The 16210-nt window shown below is 34.6% G+C and overlaps 1 protein-coding gene across 1 annotated transcript; it reads right to left on the reverse strand.

The window, feature by feature from the left end:
* Positions 1-4809: 4809 nt before the first annotated feature.
* LOC140987886 (NAD-capped RNA hydrolase DXO1) lies at positions 4810-11765 on the reverse strand. The gene is made up of 14 exons (XM_073456613.1): positions 11523-11765; positions 10860-11444; positions 9802-10031; positions 9123-9188; positions 8958-9036; positions 8222-8301; positions 8112-8135; positions 7899-8023; positions 6610-6826; positions 6473-6526; positions 5692-5738; positions 5477-5561; positions 5143-5206; positions 4810-5074 (listed from the first exon to the last, which is right to left on the reverse strand). The coding sequence occupies exons 2-14, from the start codon at positions 11287-11289 to the stop codon at positions 4959-4961; spliced, it is 1617 nt and encodes a 538-aa protein (XP_073312714.1). The 5' UTR covers positions 11290-11444; positions 11523-11765; the 3' UTR covers positions 4810-4958.
* Positions 11766-16210: the final 4445 nt, after the last annotated feature.

The raw sequence follows: 16210 nt of genomic DNA on the forward strand, positions 1-16210 counted from the left end.
CCGAGGTCGATGATTCCGTCTTCCAGGATTTGGTTGCTGCCCCTGATTACGCTGTGATAATCGACAAACTCTGTCATCCTGGGGCGATCTGGAAACCAGTAGGAGGGTTACCCAGTTGTTTTGATGAGAAATATTTGACGGCAGATATTGCCCTTTGGTATTTGTTTCTGACAAGGAGAATGATGCCAGTCTCGCACAAGAGTGAAGTACAAAAGAGCGGGTCGTGGTGCTATATGCGTTAGATGAGGGTTACAACATCAATGTGGGAAAGCTCATCAATTCTCAAATCATGATGAGCGTGCATAATAGACACATCAGGCTTTTCTTTCCCACCATCATATCAGAGTTGTGTGCGAGGTCAGGGGTTGTGTTCCATGATGATGAGGAGTGACTGCAACCAATGAAGCCCATTTGTGCAGATGACTTTCAACGGAAGTACACGAAATGACAGTTAGACTTCCCCACTCATGAAAGAGATACAGGTGGATCGAGCACCGCCGCCCCGCGTTGCCCACAGCCCTGCAGGCAGTCCCAAAACGACAAAGTAGATGAGACTCTTGCCTTCATGTCTCATCAAGAACAAGTTAACTTGAACCACAATAAACATTTCGCCTATGTCGAGTACATGATGCAGAAAATGCTAATCCACAGGGATGTTGACCTAGGGACCATCCCTCCACCTCCGCCGTTCATTCCTTCGTTCCATTTTCAGTATGACTATCAGCAGCAAGGGGATGCATCGGGAGTGCCACCACCAGAGAATGACGAGGATGAGCCGTGATCAATGATTCTTTATTCAAGTTGAGTGAGTTATGTTATCCCATGCTTTTATTTGTTTATTAATATACAATTCATACATTGCATGTGCTAAATTTTGGGGTTCTGTAATTGTAATTTATTTTATTTTCGCAGGTGATCACGAACGGAAGAACGCCAAATTTGATAACATAGACGTCAACTATGTTTTTTTCATTTTATTTGTCGGTCGTGTACTTTCTTGTGTTCAGGCGTGTAAATGTTAAAACATTCTTGTGGACGTGTTTATTCAATTGTGTTTCTTTTTTTTAGTCGGTACTTATGATTTTTTTCATCTTATATTCCGTTTATCTTTCGCTTGCTATCAATATATTGTAGAAATGATACAAGTTATACAATGCAAACGATACAATAATAGAATTGATATAGTTACAATTAAGTTGAAGAATCATCGTCATAATTATAATTATACAAATGGCTCTCGGTCCCACATTCAAGTGGATTGCGTCTTCTCGTCCCTCTATGCAATCCTACATGTTCAGGATTTTCCTCATTTGAGTAACCTGGAAAAGTGATAGGTGAAATAAAATTCCTCTGTGGTCGAGTGTCATGCACAAGATGCTGAGGACCAATATTAAGCATATTCGTAAAACTTTGTGTGTTCGACCAATACGGAGTCTGAAAATCCGGCTGACCAAACGAACGAAAGTAAACAAACCCTGAATCACTGGAAAAACCAGGTTGAGTAGTTGAGGTTCCTGCAACATTCAATTCGGTTGACGGAATAATATTAGATGTTCCTGCAAACCCAGTTGGTTACGTAACCATGTCACCTCCCCACCCGAGTGATGGCTGATGTGAAAATGGAGAAGGGGTACTGAAATTTTTTTGGACATTAAATTGTCCGACAAAAGTATTGTACGGATATGGTTGAAAACCAAGACAGAAACAATAGGTGATATGGTGCGCACAGTTTCGATTATACCATTGGAAGTAGTCTTCGTCAGTTTGCATCGATCGCCCGTGTCGCACCCCTTTAGCAACATATCTCAGCCAATTATTCCACAACTCAATTGAATTTCTATGATAATCTCTCCAATCGGTGTTTCGATGTCCTATTCTGGTGATATTATGCATATCATCATTGTCGACGGCAGACCCTGAAATTGATTGTCGTCTTCTAAATTGTCGCATCACCCTATTAGGACGGTGCATCTCCACAATGTCAAAGCATATAATAGGACAAACATATCGCCATATTTTGTTGTCGTATGAATCTATAATCGTCTTTACATCTATGTCATTCTTCTGATAGACGACCCAATTAAACTGTAAAAAATTAAAATGTTCAAATTATAAATTCATCTACTCAAAAAGAAATCATCTTCATTTAATCACTAATAAATATTAAAATGAAATAATACCTCGTTAATATTCATACGATCTATAGAATCCCTTATAATTTTTACAGCATGTGTTGGCGAATGTGTGTAACTAAATTCAATTTTCCACCTACAATTTAAAAAAAAAATTACATATCAAAAATTTATACGAGATATACATGATATTACCACAATAATTTTTAAATATTACCGTGCACCATACGGAGAAACTGGAATAATAGCATCTGGATCAACGGGAGGTACACCTAATGTTAAACCCACCTCGGTCGGGGTTAACAAATTTAATCCTGCTCCATGCTCATATCTGCTTACAATAATAAAAATAGTTCAACAAAATTACCAAAGAACTTGTGTTAAATAATCACATTACATTAACGATGCCTGCAGGATATATAAAGGTCCAGCCATTGATGTCTTCTCTATACGTGACGCGTTACACAACTCACGATATAGAAATGTTAAAACTGCACTACCCCAACTATAAGACTTCACGTTATCAATATCCCGTAGCAGTTGCAAAAATATTAGTCTAGCAGACCCTCCTTGATAGTCAGGGAGCATTATTCCTCCAATAATCCTTAACGTTATACAACGGGTAAATTTAACAACATCTACTTCTGAAGTATCATCAGTAACAAGGTTAGACATACAATGATCGTATAGTGCAGTCATAGACAGATGACCACCGTTCAAATGTTTTGATGATGGCAAAAATCCCAACAAATCCAAACAAATGTGTTGTCATTCCTCAACTTTATGTGACACATCTATTCCAGTGACTGCTTCACCATCAATTGTTAGACCCCAAATTATTGAAACATCTTGTAACGTGACGGTTACTTCACCACATGGAAAATGAAACATGTGTGTCTCGCGTCGCCAACGTTCAACAAGATCAGTAATCAAATGATTATCAAAAACTTGTGAGCCACATTCTAAAACTCCATAGAAACCCGTAAGATTTAAAAATGTAAGCACACGATTGTGTATATAATTATCAGTGTATAACTTCCAAATCAAATTGTCTGACCTCTTCACATTGATAATATTATCAACTGTTAAGGAAGAAATTGTTGATGACATATGTGTCTCTTGTAAATAGATGACACTGGAATCTTCGGGACCTTGATTCTCTGTCATTCTGAAATATGTTGTCGATCTTCTAAAATTCAATATAAGGTAAGCACCGATGTCGAAAAACTTTTGAGACGAGAGAAAAAATTATGAAGAAGAGAGAAGGAAAAAATGAATGGGTTAAGAAGGAGGAAAGAGGAGATAACGGAGGAGGATAAGGTGAGGAAGCGGACACGTGGAGTGTCCGCTCCTACGAAGCACGGACGCTGGAGCGTCCGTGCTTGGTCAGCGCGGTCCGTGCTTCGTAAGCACGGATTGCCGTAAACTTGAAAATATTTTTTTAAAAATTATTTTTGAAAATAAATTTAAAAATTAAATTATTTTTATAAAAAAAACCCTAATCAGATCAATGTCCTTTAAAAAAAATAACCAAAAATGATAATTTAAATTAGCTATTAAAAAAATGTGTACAATTTATTGAACAAATTAATTCTACAAACAAAATAAATCATCAAATTTACATGATTTCAAAATAGGTCTCCATAGAAAAAACTTCAAAAATTATATTATATTATACTTGTTAAAACTTTGGTTTACATATTAAACTTTTTTTTAAAAAAAACCAAATTGAATATTTATTTATATCCGTTTAAACCGATGTCTATGAACTACGTTAAGAGTGGGTCTCATGTGAGACCGTCTCACGGATCCTAATCTGTGAGACGGGTCAACCTTACCGATATTCACAATAAAAAGTAATACTCCTAGCATAAAAAGTAATACTTTTTCATGGATGACCCTAATAAAAACCCGTCTCACAAAATATGACCCGTGAGACCGTCTCACACAAGTTTTTGCCGTTAAGATCAAGGTTCTAAAAAGTGACGCGTGATGAATTGCCATTCTCAAGCTTCAAGCTTTACAACGAGAGATTAAACGTGATTTTGGTTTTTATTGTAATTTTAGTTATGTCAAATAATTAATAAATTAAATAATAATTAAACATAAAATTTTTAAAAATAAATGCCCAAATTTACAAATTTTCAGGTTATCAAACACATAATTATAAAAATAACAAATTGTGTTGAATAAAACTTTTATCGGTCATTGTTGGGTCAAATGACATCTGTAGCAAAATGAAGGCTTTGAAAAAATTTATTTTGATGCATTTGGCTTTTTTTAAAAAAAATTTATATCAATAAATATTTTTTTATTTAACANAAATTGAATCAAGAAAATACAATTAGTTTATTTTTTTATGAGGTTGATACATTTTTTAAAATATTATTCAATTTATCTTTGTTCAATGGTAAATTCGTTTTTGTTTTTTTAAATAAGAAATAAAATTCATTAATCTGAAATGTTTATAATACTTGCTGTGGAAAATGCGATTCTTGTATTTGACACTTGTTTCTTTTGGTACTTAATAATTTTAATACGGTTATATATACAAGGGTAATTTTGTTAAATGTTAATAATAATAATAATAATAGAATAAAAGGATGAAAAAATTTTGAAGCACAAATAACACTCCCTAATTCGATATGTGATTCGTCTGCACACATGAGACAAAAGATAACTAGAAAGCTAAAAGTACTTTTGTTATTTCATTCCATGTTTGATGCATGAAAATTTACCCTGTATTAACTTAACGGGTATGCAGCTCGAGTTCGAATTGAAATTTTATCGACCTCGAAATTTGCAGACTTCTGAATAAATATTGTTTCAGTGAGAGTGTCCTAGATGATCAACATGGTTGGGGATAACATCTGGGCAAGACTGAGCTTGTAGAAGCTCCAACCGAGTAAAAGGCGCAGCAAATTGCAATATGTAGTCTTCATCTGCAGACACAAAAAAATGTTAGCCTTTCTATCTAATTTCGATTTGCCAAATTCCATCAGTTTCTTACTTTCTTTAACTGTTCCATAAAGCCAGCACAACACCTCATCAGCAAACGCCAGACAAACGCCTCCCTGCAATCAAAATGAGGGCTCTAAATAACCAATCAAATTAAAGCTGCTTTTATGCATTCCCTGTCGATCAAACTAAATAGCATTTCCATTAATTAATTAAATAAAATCTTCGACAAGCCCATGTCAAATGCTGCACTGAAATGGCGTGAAAAAAATGGTGTTTCACGCCATTTTATATATGGGAGCACCATTTTATGTTATATTGTTTAAAAATATATATATTTATTTTAAAAATTATAACCAAGGTAACAAATGGAGTTGTCAAAGTACCTGCCAGTAGTTTTTCATCTTTACTCTCTGTGTTATATCTTTGGTTCTTAGTCGTTCCGTACGAACAAGTCGCCCACCATCATCCCTGTATTAAAAGGCGCCAAACCAAATGTATGATTAAACCAAGGTAAAAGGAAAATCGAGAAGTGTTCAGTTTATCAGATAGTGAAAGCTAAAATGAATAAGAGCTAAAATGAATAAGCCAGAGATTATACCTGAATCCAATCACAATATATGGTACACCGGCAAGGAAAGACTGAATCTGCATCCCAACTAGCAATGTTATAACTTATAACAGGTAACGCGTGACTTGAATTTCAGAATAAAATGCACACCATTTTCACCCAGAGTAAAACTCAACAAGAACGAGTCAGAAAATGAAAAATGATCATAACAGCAAACAGGGAAACTTGCAAGGCTCACAAGAACGATTTCAAGTAAGGTATTGTTCTTCATGTATTCTAAAAGCATGACAGTTAGTCACATTCATTTTCAACTGCTCACTATAATTTGAAAAAAGAAAACTTATATTGATATAAAAAAAGTCACATGTGAAAACTCGAATTGTCATCTAAAAGACCGACTCGGGTTGATACAAACTCGGACAAAGCATACACGTGGTTCAGTTCCAGAAACAACTCACAATCTAGGATAATAGTTCCCTTTCAAAATAACAAGGAGTCTCACGCTTTTGGCTTCCTTTGATTCAAAACTGGGGTTCCCCTTTCTCAAATTCCAGCAAAAAAACATGTGGTTCTAAAACCAAATAATATTTTGGACAGAAAAATTTACCTCAAACTCCATCAAATAAGTAAATATCTTCAGGTCTAACCTGGGTTATTCAAAGCAACTTAAAGATACAAGTATTCATGAATGTGCAATCAACAATATGGAGGAAACCAGAAACAGAAATAAAAAGCGTGAGACAAATAATTATCCAGTCTTTCTTCATGCATGTAGACAGGTATCCAAAGGAAACTTTGCACTGAAAATTACCCAGAACTTGAGCAATTTCTCCCTCTCGTATCTTTCCTCGGTATGATAATCCAACTGTATAAGCACAAAAAGCGTTTAAAATTCCAAATTGGGTAGATAAAGAAGTGAGTACAAAATAATTTAACAGGCATGCCAACCTCACGACTTGTTTTTAGTTCAACATAAAATCTTCTACCCTCGTCAGTTGAATCGCAACAGTCCATTTCGGCACCCATCAATATTCGATGTGCTCCTAATTTGGTTTTAATCACAGAGCAGTACTCAACATTACTGTCGACATGATGAATCCCATCACCATCAGCTCTTCTCGGATCCTCAGTCGCAAGAGTCTCAAAACAATACCCCCAATAACATCTGTCGTTAGAAAAAAGCGAACAAAGATAATGGAAATGAACTTAGATATTGATATAACTATACAACATAAAAGGGACAGAGTCAAAAGTGCACAACTAAAATACTCAATTTTTACAATAATTGTTTACGACATGTTAAGAGTTCACGTGGAAATAAAATCTACAGTTACTTGTTTCCATTTGATATACACGTAAATCCAGTCATTCATCCTAATAGCATTTCCTATTGAGAATGCTGATTACGAACCATGGCATCAATTACCTTATCAAGAACATTGCTTTTTGAACCCAAATTTTTTTACTTTTCAGCTAAGGAAAGAAAAAATAATTGGTCAATGCCAACTTCAAATTTAAGTCAGCGTTTTTATGTAAAAGGTACAAGTCGATGCATCTAGGGGCAACTTTTCAGAGACTTATCTGGGAAAAAGTGATAAGGGTGTTCTTCATCTGACAAAGAGTGAAGAGTAAAATATGTGTAACATGAAGTACTAATGTGTTTATATTATGTTTGGGCAGAAGACATTTTATTCAGTTGGGACCTGAGGGGTGAGAAACAAAAACATGTTTGTTTTTATGTAAAAGGTACAGGCCTATGCATCTAGGGGCAACTTTTCAGAAACTTATCTGGGAAAAAGTGATACGGGTGTTCTTTATCTGACAAAGAGTGAGCATAAAATATGTGTGTAACATGGAGTACTAATGTGTTTATATTATGTTTGGGCAGAAGATATTTTATTTAGTTGGTACCTAGGGGATGAGAAACAAAAACATGTTCGCAATTTATACAGGAAGACATGGTCATAGGAAGACACTTAAAGAACATAATATTAACCACACAGACAACCTTGAATTTATATAACCTTTAAAACATCACCACCACCCGACAACAATAAAAAAAGATCATAGGTGAATGATCATGTATCAAACTACGACCAAATAATCCAGAATTACGTAAACAACCAGACAATATGTAAATTCTGAGCCACTTTTTCAATTCCCCAAGCCAGATAGAAAAAGGATCAAGCGCCAAAGTAGAAGGCATTTAGAATATATGCATAAATATATTCTCGTACCTCCGACGGTCCAGTTCACTTTGCGGCCTTTCTGGTAATTTATGTACATCAAGATAAACGACTCCTTTTCTCTTATGCACTCCCATTTCCCAAGGCTCGTGTCTGATATAAGCAGTAGCCAGTATCTAGAAACGAAATATTGAAAGATTACCAGAATATGATCGTTGATGATATACGAACAACCATCATACGAACAACCAGAGAATCAGATACCTTATTGAGGTTGTTTCGATATGTCTACAACAAAAGTGGGAAAAAAAGTTATTAACTTTGTAGAAACATATTCTTGGGCACAATAAAGCAGATTATGAGCATAATCTTACCACAAAGTGCATGTTATGAAGGGGTATGCTTTTATTTCTTATGCAAGCAAGAAGATCTCCAAATCCTCGAGAACCCAAATCTGGCAAGCAAGCAAATAATTCATGGCACACCTTATTTGATATTCATAAACTCAATTCAAATTAACAAAAAATCGTGGATGCGATGTTCTAAAACTCGGGCTAGGCGGCCGCACCGGAAAGGTGCTAGGCGGCCAGCCTAGGCGCCCTTGGTCTAGGTGATCCTAGGCAGGCCTAGGCATTTAGAGTTTTTTTGGGAATTTTTTTTGGGGCTTTTAATTTTTGAAAGTCCAATTAAATCAGAACATTGCATGAGAAAGAATTATAGGTTTTTGCTTTTAATTGTTTGGGATTGAAAGCCAATTATAACCACGAGTTGTTGGTTTGTGCTTGTCCTAACACACAACTCTCGTCTTCTTTGTCCGTTTACTTTTGCACAAATAAGATAATCGAAGAGGCATAAATGTAATTTTTTTCTCTATTTTGATTTATCTTGCATTGTCTATTATCTTAACCCGTCTTCAACAGAAGTAGAAGGAATGAATCAAGTGTCAATTGGATTTTAACAAAGTTCGGGTTGAAATTTATTCTAAGAACCATTACAAGTCTCTTGATACCGTCGGCGCCAGACCAACGCCTAGAGCCTAGGTGGGGACTAGGCGCCCGACTAGCGCCTAGCGAATTTTAGAACCTTGCGCGGATGTAAGATGCACCATACCTTGCTTCTCAATGAATGTATCAAAACCATCATTAAGGTCAGTGCCAATATCTTCAGTGATAAGCCGCTTAAACAACCTCTGGCAATGAGATATAGTTAGATAGATCAGAAGGAGATAATCCAAAAAGGTAAGGGCACTCTAAGGAAAAGGAAATAAAGGCTCACCAAACTGCGATCGTCGAAGTAGACATCTCCACGTTCAACACGGCTATAGCAAGCAAGTTCACATGGCTACTTGTTAAAATACACATCAATGAGAATGGATCAGGAACAAAAAATAAAACTTCATTTACCACAACACGTGCATGATTCAATGCTCAGTACATGCCTTCCACATTCTTACCTTTTCAAGAGGATCGAAAATAGAGAGAATAACATTGGGGACGGTGGTAAAATTAAGTTATTTGTTCTTCTATGGATGTGCTTTTAGACAATTGAGGGGTAAATGTCATGCTGGAAATGTGGAACTTAATCAAGAATGAAAATGTAGAATTTCTTCAAGCAGTGGAGTGTTTCCGGATCTTGCAGCCTAAACTGACTTGACCAAAGATGTCTATGTCTAACAGGATATTACCAATGATTAGACAATTGGGTGAGCTAGGTAAAGTCATAAAATAGCGGCAGCACTCTATTGATCCAACCACCAGAATGTCGGCCAATACCAACGAAAACAATATGCTCCTCATGAGGAACATAAGATGAACAACGTATGCATCTTCACAAATATATGAAATACTACAGCATGAAATTTACTCGAAACTACAAGGAGTTATCTAAAAACAATACAAGGGTGCTTTGTATTCGTGATACTTTGGCAGCTCTAAAGATATTAGTTAACCATTACCTCCTGAAAGGCAATGCATTTTCTGGCCAAGGTTTCTTCACTCTTTGAAAATTTCAACTCCGAGACAAAGCGTTCATCACGAGGGGGGTTAAAGAAATTGGGACCATGACCATAATTTTGCCTTTGTGGATAAGGTCCAGGTCGGGGAAGAATCCCTCTATCATTTTGCCAACGGCCACGCCCAAAACCACCTCTTGTGTGATTGTTTGTATTTCGTATGGCAGGTAAGACTGAGTACACAAGACAAGAATGAGAAAATAAATTTTAAAAAAAAAACAAGGACAAATATTCCATATAAACCATTGTAGACAGCCTTCTCAAATCTACAACAGAATAGTGTAATCGCATATAATTTAACCTATCAGAATCACTTTTCATTTAGTATTTTCTCTGGACATCAATGTAAGTTCAAAGATACTGTTTTGAGATAAAAACCATTTGAATAGTAGCCAAAGGAACCAAAAAGCACAAAAATAGTTCCAGATTTTTCTAAGTCATGGTAAAAAATCAGTCTTCAATGTCTAACTAATAAAATCAACTAAATTCAGAAATAGTTTCATATTATTTCCCTGTATATTTATTTTCAAGTTAACAGATCATAACACTGTGATTATTTTCCCTTCTATGTTATGTGCAAAGCTATGTCTTTAAAAAGACTTAACATAGCAGTATGTACTTCGATTGATACAGATTCCCCAACAACTCTTGCTTATGAGAAACAAAAACAAAAAAGCAGATCACACACTTCAAAAATTTCCAAGTTCTAAAATTGATATAACAATTTGGTTGGGGTTACTAATATCCTAAAAACGTAGCAAATTAGAAAAGAAAATGAAATACGCTGGCAGAAACCAAAAAGGTGTACAAAATGGAATATCCCTTAATACGTAGGAAATCCAAATAAAACAGTCCACAAAATACTCAAAACCCATGACAGCTCAAAACCGGATTAACAATTAAAATCATCAGCCAATTTAGAAAGATTACATTACAAATTTCAAAAGCCTGAACAAAAATTGAAGATCAATAAACAAAAGAATCTATTTTAAGCAAAATACCAGGAACAGGGTAAGGACTTTTGGAGGGGGTTTTAGCGTAATCTTCATTGTCATCGCCAAAAAGATCCTTACTCTCCTCCTCAACTTCATCCACCCCTTTACCATAGTAATGATTGTTACTATCATTATTGTAATTATTGTAAGAAGTAAACCCCACTTCCCCTGCATCATGACTATCTTGTTCTTGTTCTTCTCCATCACTGCTGCTGCTGCTGCTCTGATTTGAGGACGATGATGACGCTGAGGAAGACGCAGATGAAGAACGCCCCGATGATGAGGAGGAAGAGTGAGCAGATGATGAGGAAGAGCTTTGCTTTTGTTGCTGCCCTCTATCATCTTGTTCTTCTTCATTGTGATTCGAGTCATTGTTATTCCCTTCTTCATCTGAAGATTCTCCGAACAAGTTCATTGCTTGCTCAGCAAAATCCATTTTTGTTGTTCTCTTCAAACACGACAAACGCAGAGTAGCGTCTCTCTCCTAGTATCTCCTATGTCAATCTTTCCAGCTCCCTCAAATCTTCACTTTACCAACAAATATAACGTAATTCCCCAGCCAGCGCAAACCATAGCTCCAGTTTCTCAAACCTGTTTGAAGTTTTACCATAAATTCTAATCACAGATTTTTTGGTATAAACAGAAAAACTTCAAGGAAGCAATAAATACCTTACCCGATCAGCTGATATCGGAACTACGCAACGGAATTAAAACATCGGAACTGCACCACGAAATTAATTGAGAATTTCGACCGGAAATAAAATTGCCGCAGCATATGAATTTTTATATGATTCCGTTAAGCGATAGAGCGTCATGTGTATCAGTGCATTTGGGAAGATCAAACTCAGATATCTTTCGAAACCCTAATTTTCAGCTTCACTTTTCACTTGCAACTTGCAACTTGCAACTGGTTTGTACTACTAGAATGGAAGCATAACAATTAGGGCATTTAGCGTCGGTATCTGCGGGTCGGGTATTTTTGTAAAATTTCGGGTTCTCATTACCTGAACCCGAATATGGAAGGTGGTGTCGGGTATACCCGATTAATTTTTATATTTATTTTTGATTTTTTGAATATAATATTATATATTCAACCCATTTCTTTTCTCACGCCCATTTTCTTTCTTCGTCTACTTATATGAAAGTGAGAATAAGTTTAGGTTGGTCAGTTTAAGTACGGTTGCCAGTAAAAAAAAACACGCGTCAACCATGTCTTTCTCCAACAATGAAGAGCTCGTGCTGTCAAGAGGAGACCAAGCGATCTTCTCCACCGCTTCCTTCCACCTCTTCCTTTTTTTTTGAACTCTATCTTTTTGTTTTCTTTTTTGCTCAGTTTTTACATTTGTTGCTTGGTCTCTGTTCAATTCTCCACCTGATTGTGCTGTGCTCATTCCCCTTAAAAGTTTCGCTCACCCCTTCATCATGCTGGTTCAGAACTACAAAGCGTTGATAGGTGCGTGCTCTTTTGTGTGTTTTTTTTTATTTTGTTGTTCTCCATGTGCTTTTCCCTTTCGTATCTATGTTAATCGTGTTGGGGAGTGTCGTTCGACACCCTGGATTGCCTTAGTTTGACATTGAGTTCACTGTTTTTTGTAGGGGTCTCTTTTTTTTTTTGGTCCGAGCGGAGGACCTTTGATTTTTCTTTCTGTAAGCTATGTTAATCATGTTGGGGAGTGTCGTTCGGCACCCCGGATTGCCTTAGTTTGACATTGAATTCACTATTTTTTGTAGGAGTCTCTTTTTTTTTTTTTGCCCGAGCGGAGAGCCCTTGATTTTTCGTTCTTACAGATTACGTACGTGCTCCCCTCCATTCTGTTTGGCCTTATTCTTGTTCATTTTCCCCCTTCCTCGCAAGTATAGTAATGGTGCTGGGAAGTTTCTGTTGGAAATTATATAGCCTTCGGAACAATTCCGGCAAAAAATTATTTTCGATCAAATCGAAATACAGCGGAAGCGATTACATAATTTCATAAACAAACATATGAATATAAATTAATTATGAATTTTAAAAAAAAATTACTAGACAACTAACCTCTTGTAGTTTTTCCTTTTTTCGCGAATCCGAGATGCGTAGAAACCACAACCTTCCAGTACGATCCTTCCTATCGACGATAGTGTGTGGGCACTCAAAAACGCAAATGCTAGAAATCAAAATTTTTATTTTGTTCTCTACTTTATTTTCAACTCATGAAAAAGTAGAGAAAAAATTATGAATTAATTGTCTTTCTTTTGAGACCGCCTAGGATCCTATTTATATTAATTCAAAACCAAGAGTCCAAATCTTATCCCAATTTGGACTCCAAAAAAATCGACCATCACTTCTAGGATAGGCCAAGATTTTATTTGGTTTGAATAATATATTTTATGCATTTTAAAACTATTTTAAAATCCATAAGATTTCTAAAATCTTATAAAAATAAATTAGAATCTTATTCTAACTTATTTAGATGTTAAATAATATCTAAATTTTATTCACAATAAATTAAAGATATTAAATAGGTATTCTAGGCTATTATCAAGATAAGAATCTTATTCTAATTTATTTAGATATAATATCTAAATTTTATTCATGATAAATTAAAGATATTAAATAGGATTTCTAGAATCTTATCAAAATAAATTAGAATCTTATTCTAACTTATTTTTAGATATTAAATAATATCTATAATTTATTCACAATAAATTAAAGATATTATAATCAACTTTTGAATATTACCATAATAATCCAAATATATAATTATCTCATAATTATAATTTAATATAATTAATATCTCATAATCAATTATATTTATCTCCAAACTCTTGGAGTTATGGAAACATTTTTCCATATCCACACATGATTTCTAAATTGCATTTTTTTAATTCGTCATTAATTTGAAAGGTGTACAGGGACCATGGACTCATAATTAGAAGCTCCAATAAATTAAATAAATAATTAAACTCTTTAATTAATTTATCTAATTTATTAATTCCATAATTACTCCACTAAAAATATGGAATTGCACTCTTCTTCATTATGAAGTATCTTACTCTACTAAATTTAGCAGTCCATTGATATAATCATTACAAATGGATTAATCCTCCATAGACAATTCGTAATTGAAGCTAGGAATTTTCCGTTTACCTCTTCAATTACTTCTTATCCTCATTTACCATTTATTCACTAGCGAGTGATTTAATTTATAACTTAATTATAAATTAGTTGGGCCCAACACTCAGTTCCAGAATTAACAAATGAGGGAATCGTTTTTATACTTCTCGCAAGAAGGAATGGATTCCATGTCTGTGAATTCATATTCCCAGCCATTTATTTCAAATATAAATCTAAAATGCAAGTAATGAAAAATTCACAATTGCAAATTTTAAACAAGCAAATTAAGAATTATATTGAAATGAACATGAGTTTATAATCACATCAGGATTAAGATTTGTCCATATATGATCATCTTATGATTTAAATAGAATTTCATATTAACAACGGAATTTATTATGAAATATATAATTAAATCGGTCCTAGTCCTACATAATCTCATTATATATAAATGCCCCCATATAGATGTCTCTACATCGACGTTCCGGATAAGACAATCACATTCATAATGTTCATGGGCCACATTAGTGATGTTTTAATTAAAGATCCCATACTTTAATTAATTTCATCACGGACTTAATTTAAGTTTATTATCCATAATTTTAATCCTCGTGTATATATAACTTTTATATATACTAAAATCATGGTTACATTCAATAAACTAGGGATTTTACTATGATATTCATGACAATAATATTTCATTCAAATATGTTCAAAAATAAATGTCGTTTTTATTAATAATAAAAACATAATCTAATTACAATGCTTTAAGAGCACTATCCCTAACAGTTTCATCCGGCCCCCGTCTGCCTTATTCTGGTGTTGCTTCTCCCGTGTCTTGTTAGAAGTCCCTCGTTTCCTCCTTGTTTGAGCAGAGACCCCTTGGTTTTTCCTTCTCATCCTTTTGTTATTTAATTGAGCTACTAAAGCAAATAATTTTATACATCTTTGCCTAGATAATTAAATGTTTTTTGAAATTCCTTTGGGTTGATTTGTTTTTCACTCTCTATTACCTATTATGTGCTTGGTTTTATTTTTGTTTGCCCTTATTTTGGTTGTGTGGATGCCCATATTGTTTTTGGTGATTTTCTAGGCCATTTGCTTTTGGCTTTATGGTGCTCTCTGTTCCTTGCCCCCCGATATCTTTTCCTAGGTTACTTTGCTTTTATTTTTTCCCCTTTAGCTTTGTTTCAATATGTAATTAGCGTTCTATGTTTCATTGGCTGATGTGAGGAACTAGCATTGCACATGCAATCAACAATCACATTCATGACTTATATGGTTAACTTTACATCAGCCCTTGCACAACGCATTCCACCAAACACTCCAGCAGATACACCCTTCCCTCCACCACCACTCTGGCAACCCCAGCATCCACTGCAGTACACCTCACCACCCCAATCCATAGATGAGGATATCCATGATGCCGACAATGATGACTTAACTAACAACTGCTAGCGCTCAATATATAAGGTAAATACTGTCACTTCCTTTTATTTCATGCAGTTTACATATTTAACATTTCAAACTTAGCAAAATATGTTGGTAAAAAAAAATCTAGGAAAAATACTTAAGAAATACTATCAAATGTCAAACAATTTTTTTTATTAAATGACTCTAAATATGTTATTAATTTTCCAAATCCCCATTCATGTATACAACTGCTTACAAGATCAGAAAGACTGATACTTTCAATATCTTCTTAATTACAATTTCATCACAACTTAAATATACATTATTATTTTCTGTTTTTTTAGCACTAAAGTTTACTCTATTAACACTTAAAATAAGAAACTAATGTCTAGCTCTTCTAAAACACAACACGTGGTGAAAATATAATCAATAATATAATGACTAAGCCGTATATTATAAAACAATGAATTATGCACTTGCACTTGTCAACACTCAACAATTTAAAACATCTAAGTTACTTGTGTTGAGGTGGTTACAAACAATCATACCATGTGTCATAAACTATCTATGACTCACCTCTCTCTATATGATATATATAAGTTTATCAACCCTCTACAATTTTACAATTACTTGCTTTAACATTTGAATACTTTTCTTTCAATATCTAAACATACTGTTTCTAAAACAAATCCAATGGAAAACAATCAGTACTGTGATTGTATCGGCTGCACCCAATGTTACTACAACTCTCTATTTCAAAAAGAAGTCGAAGAACTAATAAATTTTTTTTACTCAAATCCGGTATGAGCCATCATCTTACGAAGAGTGCTTACCATGGAATCAAAGATTTCTC

This window comes from Primulina huaijiensis, chromosome 11 (genome assembly GCF_012295235.1).
Source record: "Primulina huaijiensis isolate GDHJ02 chromosome 11, ASM1229523v2, whole genome shotgun sequence".
Lineage (NCBI taxonomy): Eukaryota > Viridiplantae > Streptophyta > Magnoliopsida > Lamiales > Gesneriaceae > Primulina > Primulina huaijiensis.

Coding starts and splice junctions, on each gene's coding strand:
- LOC140987886 (XM_073456613.1), bottom strand. CDS start 11,289: ATGGATTTTGCTGAGCAAGCAATGAACTTGTTCGGAGAATCTTCAGAT. Junction 10,032..10,859: donor AAGTCCTTACCCTGTTCCTG/GTATTTTGCTTA, acceptor TTGTGTACTCAG/TCTTACCTGCCATACGAAAT. Junction 6,827..7,898: donor AGTGAACTGGACCGTCGGAG/GTACGAGAATAT, acceptor TTCTAACGACAG/ATGTTATTGGGGGTATTGTT.